Below are 10000 nucleotides of genomic sequence, written 5' to 3'. Positions count from 1 at the left end.
CCAAACAGATAAACCTTGATAATGTGCTATTAAAACTTCCATGCTTGGTTGAGCCACTGGTATGAACAACCTCCACCTGTGTCACGTCTGCAGCTGGCGACGATAGGAGATCTCTTCCAAGTGTAAACTTTGGAAATCAGTGAGCCACGACCAAACAATAAGATAATAACATATTTGTGTTTTGCTGAAAACCAAACTGAAAATGGGTCTGGCACTGGGCCAATTCCATTTTATTACCAAGATTGCCCAGATGGTTCAAAATGTATCAGAGTGATGCGAATGCATATTTTAAAGTGGGAGTACATACAATGTGACAGAATATCCAGGTTAAAAAAACAGACTATACAGTTCCCGAGATTCAACAGTCCAAATTGGTAAAAACATGTTACCGACAATCACCTATGCATTCTATATTTTCTGTCATTTATACACTTTGAAAACAAGCCTTCCACTCTCCCAATCCCGCTACGTTTCACAGTACAAAACATATTTATATTGATTCAAAATCTCTACTGTTCAACCGTTGGATAGCAGCATGCAGTCACTGGTGCAGAAGTGTTTGCATCTGCATTCCGATATTGTTATTCAGCTGGAAAGCCAGGAGGGACGGCTCTTTAACCGACGCTTTTCCCTCTTTGTTCCGTCATTAGGTGCTGTCATTTTGATGAATTGTTCATTTCTCATTTTGTTGGCTTGTGTAGGTCTAAAAACCTGAATGTAAACAGGAAATGGCTGCTCATGTCTGGTACGACGCTGATGCCTGCAAAAAAGACCCACTATTCAGAAATATTCCTGGTTGGGTTTGAACCCATTATTTGTTCATTTAGAAATAAGTAACTCAGCTCGGGAAACATCCCTGCTTGCTATAGATCATGAAATATGCATGATATTCATGAAGACAGCGGCGGAGCAAAGGAGTTTTGTGGAGTGGAGACGAATGTTTTGTTGACACTGCATAATGAAGGACCAATTGAAGTCTTGTGTCAGGGACGTGTTCTTTTCCTCTTTCTTTTTCGTACTTTGGCGAAGGTAAGTTAAGTAAGCATCTATAATACACCCAAATACAATACATAATAGGATTCTCCGAAGCTTGCTTGTTTGGACGGCATGGATCAAATATTTGAACATTTTAATAAGAAAAGATTCTCCATTAGGATTATATCGGGCAATAATGGGGGGGACAAAAGCAATAAATATGATAAAACGATGAGGAGGTGATCCATGAGAAGGCGGCGATAACGGGGTAATAAATAAGCGAGTGAGATAAGGACAGAGGAAACGAGGAAAGAGGACACAAGGTTTCCAAAACGGCTCACCGGTGTCGAGGTCGCTGGCGAGGAGCTTGGCCACGAAGGTGCCCGTCTCGGTGTTCTCGAACACGGTGACGGCGTAGGGGTCGGAGGTGAAGCGCGGCGGGTTGTCGTTGGCGTCGTCCACGGCAACGTGGACGTCGGCCTCGCAGTAGCGCCCGCCGCCGTCGAGCGCGCGCACGCGGAACCGGTGCTCGTCCCGATCCTCGCGGTCCAGCGGCTGGGAGGTCTTCAGCTCTCCTGCGGACGCAGACGGAGGGCAGATAGTTAGGAAGTGTAGGCGAGACGCAAGTACCTCAACCACACACACACGCACGCAAACACACACAGACATACACGCAAACACACACACAGACACAGACACACACACACACACACACACATGCAAACATAGAGACAGACACCAACACATGCAAACACACACAGACACGCACACACACAAACAAACACACACACAAACAAACATGCAAGCACACACAGAGACAGACAGACACACACACACACACACACACACACACACACACACATGTACAAACAGGCACACGCACACACACTTCACGAAGGTGGTCCGGTTAAAAAAAATAAAAAAAAAAATTAAAAAAAAAGACTTTAAGTAGCTCATCTATTCCCTCTAGTTTTGAACGGCGAACTCTTAAAGCTGCTATAATTGCACACTATCCGCCCTCAGTAGAGCAGGTATGACAGAGAGAGACATACACTCGTGAATAATGGAAAACATGTAAGTTCATAGACGAAACAGACCGTTGAAGTTCTTACACACCATCACCTCCTTTCTAAATCTCACAAAAAACAACACCCACACCCAAACAACTGAGGGCCTCTAGAAATGGGGAAGGGAGTCATAAATAAGTAATGGCAGGTGGGGGGGGAATGATGAGGGAAACCATGTGGAAGGGGCTTGGCAGCGGAGGGCAGATTGTGTGCGTGTGTCCTGGGATGAACGTCTGGCAACGTAAAATAACAACCCGCTTCACATGACCCAATCCTGATTAGTGTCGGCATGTGGGGGAGAGGGGGGCGGGGGGGACGATGAGAAGAAGAAAATATCCTCTTCTGCGTATTCCCCTCCACAGCGGCAGTGGTGCTAGCAGCAGTATCACTTTTGCTAGCAGCAGTAGCACTTGTGCTAGAAGCAGTAGCACTGGTGGCTAGCCTAGCAGCAGTAGCACTGGTGCTAGCAGCAGTAGCCTTGGCGCTAGAAGCAGACACACTGGTACTAGCAGCAGTTGCACATGTGGCTAGCAGCAGTAGTAGCACTGGTGCTAGAAACAGACACACTGGTGCTAGCAGTAGTAGCCCTGGTGCTAGAAGCAGTAGCCCTGGTGCTAGCAGCAGTAGTAGCCTTGGTGCTAGAAGCAGTAGCCCTGGTGCTAGCAGCAGTAGTAGCCCTGGTGCTAGAAGCAGTAGCCCTGGTGCTAGCAGCAGTAGCATTGGTGGCTAGCAGCAGTAGCTCTGGTGCCAGAAGCAGACGCTTTGGTGGCTAGCAGCAGAATGCGGAGGCTCGCCGGGGTAGAGGGGTGGATTATGTTCGTGCAAGTATTAAACTAGCGAATGACTTTAATCTAAAGCTGAGTTTGTCCTGCAGGGAAGCGATGTATCCAAACCGTTGGGAAGAGATTCGTAAATAATAGCGACTCAGAAGAAACATCTAGACTATTGGGAGTATATCTGATAATCGTGCCACGCTCAAACAACTACAAAGAATAATAATAATCATTAATAATTAATAAATAATATAACTTGGGCAGCATCTGTCGTAAATCTAAAGTGTGAATGATGTCTTAAATTCTTGCCAGGATCACTGATATGTTTACGGCTTTCAGTTCAAAGCCCGGCAATTTTCTAATATAAAGTTAAAGGGAAAAAGAAGTGCAAAATATGCACACTTGACATTATAAACATTCCCCATGTCTGAACACTCGCCAGGAAGACATTAATAATGGACAGAAAAAAAGAAAACAGCCCATAATATGACTTGACAACTTTTTCCACTGACATTTCCAATTGACTAACCGTGATCCTTAACGGTTTAGACTGTCACAACACACACAGGCACACAGGCACACACACACACACACACACACACACACACACACACACACACACACACACACACACACACACACACACACACACACACACATACACACACACACACACACACACACACACACACCTGTATCAGCATCAATGGTGAACAACTCTGCACCGGCCCCCTGGAGCTCATAGGAGATTTGAGCGTTTGAGCGAATGTCAGCATCCGTTGCAGAGACCTGCAAGATGAGTCTCCCAGCCGGGGAGTCTTCTGGTACACGCTCAGTGTAGAGAGACTGGGGCAACAGATACAGCAAAATACAGCAGACGTTACACATACGTCAAGTTGACTTAACACGTGGACAGCTCCAATGTGTTTAAGGAAGTTCAGCTTTAATCAAAGTTAATGGCGCTTGACATCAGCTATAAGAAAATAAAATGAAAATAAAATGAAATGGAACGCCATTAAATGCATTTAAGCCATAATTCAGTCTGCAGCATCACAATGCATTAGCAGTTAAATGCATTCCAAGTGTCTAACAGGTAGCGACGTGCTGGTTAATAGTCTGGGCTCACCTTCTCGCAGACAGGGCTGTTGTCGTTGGCGTCCAGGACCTTGACCTCTACAACTGCCTTGGCAGCGAAAATGCCATCAGTGGCGGTAATGTTTAGCAGGTAATTGTCCTTCTCCTCCCGGTCCAAGGGCTTCCTGACAGAGACCTTCCACTCGTTCTGGATGTGCTCGATGGCAAATTGTCCGAGCGGGTCCCCTCCTGCCCGAGATGGAAGGAAAGAAAAGACCCCCGAATTAGAATGATAAGCCGTTTCGTTTTAGCTGAAAAATTGGGTTCACTCATCCAACTCGATTCAGCGGGATGAAAATAAACAAGCGCGTCTCAGACTCAAGTCTGAGATCTGCTGAGATGGTGTTGTCCTTGCTGGTTACTGTCTGCTATTGGTATGAAATAGAGGTATAAAATGTTTCTGAGTCATGTCCCATGGGCCCTTACTCACCCGGTAGAGTGAATTGCATCTGACTTACACACTTTAGGGCTTTTTAGCTCATATATCTGCTGTTGTAACTGCTGAATTTAGTTTTATGGTGACCTCTCTTTGTTGAGATGCACTATCTCTGTACCTCTGAGACGTAATCATTGTGCCGTTATCCCTTATAATAAATGAAATTGCTTCTCAGAACTTGGTTCTGAGAAGGTTGGTTTCTTTTAAACCGGGTTGTGCAAGACCTTTTTGCGGTTGCACCAATTCTTATCGTATGCTTTGATAGTTCTCAGCCTCAGCCTTGTGAGGGGCTATGAATAATATGTCAGCTGAAGGACTCAATGCGTGTCAATGCAATGTAATTCAGATATATCTGACGGTCTTAGAAGAGTGCAGCTGCACTTTGAATTATAAACGCCTCGCCATGACCTCTTGTGATCAGATTTGAGCTTTTCCTGTTATACCCAGCATACAAATAATCAAGCGGAACACTCCCCTGATGTTGCCGTACACCATTTTTGGCCGACATCCATGTGTTGGCTGATACCGAGAGCCGGGCTGGCAGCCACCAGATGTTTTTGGATGGTTATTAAGTGTTACAGCTACATCGACTTTCTCTCCCTTTTAGAAATCGCGGATTGCCGGCTCCGTGCGTTACATAAACACACGGCGCATCATTGATCGTTGACTGAAAGGAACGTTGGGTCTCCATGGCGAAAGATAGTATGGAGTCAATTGTGCTGAGGAAGGCGGTCCAAATTAGATACACACAGCACTAAACATGGTCTTTATGATCAGAGCTCAATGCATCTTGAATGTTCCTAGGGAAGCACAAGACACGCTAGCAAATGGTCTGTGGGGATTTAAACATTGAGCGTGTGTGTGTTTGATTGACAACTACTAATGAGCACTCGAGGAAATGCATTCAATTAATTTGAAAGTGATCAGAGGCTGCATTTTTGTGAAATAAAGATCTGTGTGGCACCTCAACAGATGAATACACAGAGAAAAGGATTCTTATTCTTACCGAATGTATAATGTTGTTTAAAATAATAAAGACCAGATATGATCATAAAATTAGAAGGTCTCTGAACATCTGAACAGTTTCCCATTAATCCTTGATTATCGTCACAAATAGTAAGCAGGCTCCTGACTATTTAAATCCTCTTATAATAATGATATTCATAATGAGAAAAGAAAATGCTTACCAGTAATGAAGTAATTGACTCGTCGATTGATTTCCTCTGAATCAGCATCCGTGGTGCTCAGAATGGCAATGACTCCGCTTGGGGGAGGGTCGTCCTCGCTGACTGTCCCCTTGTAGATCTCCGCCGTGAAGCGGGGCGGGTTGTCGTTCACGTCGGCCACTGTCACCACAACCTTAGCGTCGGTGACGTGCTGGACCTTGTCGCCTCTGTCCATGGCCAGGACACTGATCGTGTACTTGCTGATCTTCTCGCGGTCCAGTTCCTTCAACGTCGTCAACCATCCCGTTTCGGTGTTGACGGCAAACAGCTCGGCGATCTCCTGGGAGCTCTGTTCAGAGTCCAGGCTGTAGACCACTTGGCCGTTGGCGCCGGTGTCGAGGTCGGTGGCTCGGACCTGGATCACAGACGTGCCGCCCGGGAGGTTCTCCACGACGACGGCCTCGTAAGGGTCTGACTCAAAGACGGGCTTGTTGTCGTTGAGGTCTTTGACTTGGATGTTGATGTGCACTGACGCCACTACCTCGAGGTTCTCGTGTTTGCTCTGGGCCAGCAGGGTGAGCTGATACCATTTGGTGGTCTCGTGGTCAAGGGCCTTCTCCAGCTTCAGGGCCCCACTGTCTGGATCGACAACAAACACCTCATCTCTGTTACTTTCTGGAGTGTTGCCTGTAAGGAGGATGTAGGACACCGGTTGGACACTCTCTGCTTGGATGACATCAATCTCCGTGCCAATGAGCAAATCTTCAGAAATCGTGAAACGGTAATTTGGTTCCACAAATTTGGGGACCGGCACTTCAGGAGAAACAATCCTAATGTATACTTGTATGACAGACTGCCTGGGTGTATTGCCGGCATCCTTTGCACTGACAAAGAACGCATAAAGTTCACCTTCAAGTCCGATCAGGCTCTCTTTAGTAACAATGACCCCGGTGGAAGGGTGGATTTCAAAGTTCTCTTCCACACTTTCCACATCTGCTTCAATCGCATAATATATGTCTGCGTTGCTTCCTTCATCAATGTCCGAGGCAGCGATCCTGGTCACTGATGTTCCTCGCGGGGCGTCAGATGCAATCGTGGCTTTGTACTCGGCTGCTCTGAACTGCGGGGTGTTATCGTTGACATCGGTCAGGATAACGTTGATAACGCAAAAGCCAACTTTTCCACCTCCATCTTGTGCTATTAGAGAAATTGGGATAACCTTTTCAACGGCATTCTCACGGTCAAGGCTCTCAAGTGTAAAGATCTCTCCATTTTCACTGACTGAAAACTTGTCTCTTGCGAATTCATTCACAATGTGGTATGTAATGGCCCCGTAGATGCCTTCGTCATCGTCGGTTGCTTTTGCCTCCATTACCAAGGTTCCAACAGGTGAATTCTCCACAAGCTCGACCACATAGTCCACCTGAGGGAAGGTTGGATTATGGAAGTTTGCACCAATGATAGTCACTTGAACAAATGCCGTGCTTCTAAACACACCGTCGGACACAGACACAGTTAGATTGTACAGAGGAAGCATATGTGGTCTCCGATGGTTTGATATAATGATGGCCCCTGTGTGTTTGTCCATGGCAAAGCTTTGGTCTTCGTTTCCAGAAACAATATAGAATGACAGTTTCTCGGAATCAGAGCTGTCAGCATCTGAAGCCTGGACTTGGGTGATGAAATGACCCCGTTGCGCCAATTCATTGACTGTCACTTCGTAAAGTGTCTTGGTGAAGACTGGAGCATTGTCGTTCAGGTCAATGACATCTATGGCAACCGTGACATCACTTGAGAGGGCTGGAATTCCTCCATCAATGGCACGAACCGTTAATTTGAGGTTTGGGGTTTCCTCGTGATCAAGCATTTGGGCGGTCCTGATAATTCCGGTGGTACGATCGATAGTGAAGTAATCTGAACTCTTTCCCTTTTCCTCAACAAGCTGGTATGTGATTTCTTGGTTGTTTCCTGTATCTAAATCCTTCGCAGCCACCTTCAAAACCGATGAGCCGATGACAGAGGCTTCCGAGATGTTGGCATAGTATGACTTTGATAAAAACTCTGGGGCATTGTCGTTTATATCCTCCAGTATAATGTCGACAAACACTTCAGAATGTGCTCCGGTGAGAGAGTCTGTGGCCCGCAAACTCAACCTATAGGCTGGATGCGACTCAAAATCTAATGGCTGGATCACATGCAAAACCCCTGTGTTGAAATCAACTGAAAACTGTTTGAAAGGGTCCCCTTCGGATATAGTGTAGACGATGCGAGGGCCTTCAGAGTCATTGGCTTGAACGTGAACCACAGGTGTATGTTCTGGGATGTTCTCAGGGATTTCAACACTATAGAAAGTCTTCTCAAACACGGGTGTTGCTTTGTCGACCACAGTGATGGGGACTTCTACTTCAGATGAGCGTGCTGGGTCACCGCTGTCTTTGGCAACAACAATGACGGAATATGTTTTCAATGACTCTGAGTCCAATTTCATCTTCAGAGAGATCTCTCCAGAGGGGCTGATTTGGAAGTGCTCCTGGTGTTCCTTGAGGTGGAAGTAGACATCGGCATTCTTCCCCAGGTCCTTGTCCACTGCTGTGACCTGGCGTATGGCGTGTCCTTCTTCTGCGTCCATTTGGACCAGAGCGTGATAGGGCAGGTTCATGAACATGGGTGTGTTGTCATTCTCATCCTCCACCTTGACGGCAACCAGAACGTGTGCCACGTCTTCCGGTTGGTCATGTCTGGTGACCTCCACTATGATGTCAAAACTGTCCTGCTCCTCGCGGTCAAATGGAATCCCGGTGGTTGATAGAACCCCAGACGTGTGGCTGACTTGGAACCTCTTGTCTGGATTTAGAATGGTGTAAAACAAGGGCTCGTTCACCTGGTTTCCAACTGCGGCGATGACAGCCAGAGTTTTCCTCTCGGAAGAGTTCTCTTGAACAAAGGCCTTGTAGGATTCCCTTGTGAATTTCAATCTGGGCTCTTTGTTTTCCTTGACATTGATTTTCACCGTGGCGGTATTGGCAAACCTGCCATCTGAAACCCTTACTTTCAACTCATACCTGCTTCTCAACTGTGTGACGTTCTGAATGGCAATCACACCGCTACTCGGATCCATCTTGAATTTGTCGCCAATGTTACCCTCGGAAATGGAAAAGAGGAACTGTGCGTTTGCGTCAGAGTCGTTGGCGTTGACCTGGATGACCTCTACACCTTTGTACGTTGGTAGTAGGACATTTGCCTCGTATACTTCTTGGCTGAAGAGTGGCGGGCAGTCATTGACATTGATGATATTCACAGTCACGTTGGCTGCTGCCTCAGAAAACAGACGTGGCATTCCAAGGTCATGTACCTGGACAGTAAAACGGAAAACCTGCCTCTGCTCGTAGTCCAAGGTTGTGATTGTTCGGATAGCACCCGTGTTGGAATCAATGGCAAAGTAATTGAGGGCAAATGGCTCCACGATCTGATAGACAAGCATTGCATTGTGGTCGCCATCAGCATCGGAGGCACGGATAACCAACGGAGTGCTCTCAAGGGTCAGAACGACACTGCTGACGCCTGCTGACTCACTGATCATGCCCGTGAACTCCCTTTGGAGGAACAAAGGGGCATTGTCATTCTCATCCTTCAGATGAATTAGCATAGTTGTGTTGCTGGCGAGCCCGGCCATGTTTGTGGCTTGTATGATAAGCTTGTATTCAGGCGTTGTTTCGTAGTCCAAAACTCTCTGGATGACAACCACTCCAGAGTTTGGGTTAATGTCAAATGCGTTGTTGATGTTGCCAGCTTTGATCTGATAAAACACTGATGATTGACTGGTGGCCGTCACCAAGCACACAAAGCTTCCGGGATGGGCGGATTCACTGACCTCTGCTGAAAAATCTTTTTCAGTGAATTTCGGAGCAGCGTTGTCAGATACTGTGACCAAAATGAGCACTGCTGCTGTGGTTGACAGGGGAGATGTTCCTCTATCAGATGCCTTGACAATGAGCTCAAAGTGATTCTTCTTGCTGCGGTCAAGTTCCTTGGCTACTGTGATGGTCCCCAGGACTGGATCCATAGCAAATGTGTTTGCAACATTTCCTGTAAAACAAAACAAAAAACAAATTAATTAATTAGTGTGCCCATTTTCCAAGTTTCAGACTGACATGCTTTGTTTTTCATGTACTGAGCACATCTAAGTAGCCTCCAATTGTTGTTCTCAAAGGGCTTTGGCAGAAAAGAACTCTACATTTTATTTAAATTATACAACAAGTAGTCGTTTTGCGTTATTCAAATTGTCTCAAAGGAACACTACCAACAAATCCATTGGCTTGAACCATTTTAACAATCTCAAAAATGTTTGCATCAAACAAAGGACTGGAGAATCACTGAATTTCCCTCCCTCGAACGGAGTCTATTGGCAGAGACAACAATGGTGGGAACTTATGAAGATGCTCTGTGGCG

General features: G+C 46.3%; 1 protein-coding gene across 1 annotated transcript in view; it reads right to left on the bottom strand.

Moving 5' to 3' along the window:
- The window catches only part of fat1a (FAT atypical cadherin 1a), a 74869-nt gene that overhangs the window by 20735 nt on the left and 44134 nt on the right, over window positions 1–10000 (bottom strand). Inside the window, 4 exon segments of the mRNA XM_060047710.1 lie at window positions 1317–1550; window positions 3508–3661; window positions 3942–4138; window positions 5573–9637. Of these exon segments, the coding sequence (XP_059903693.1) occupies window positions 1317–1550; window positions 3508–3661; window positions 3942–4138; window positions 5573–9637 (4650 nt within the window).

Source organism: Gadus macrocephalus, chromosome 3, assembly GCF_031168955.1.
Source record: "Gadus macrocephalus chromosome 3, ASM3116895v1".
NCBI classification, from domain to species: domain Eukaryota; kingdom Metazoa; phylum Chordata; class Actinopteri; order Gadiformes; family Gadidae; genus Gadus; species Gadus macrocephalus.
Note: the sequence above shows the minus strand (reverse complement) of the source record. Positions and strands in the feature narration are given on the sequence as shown.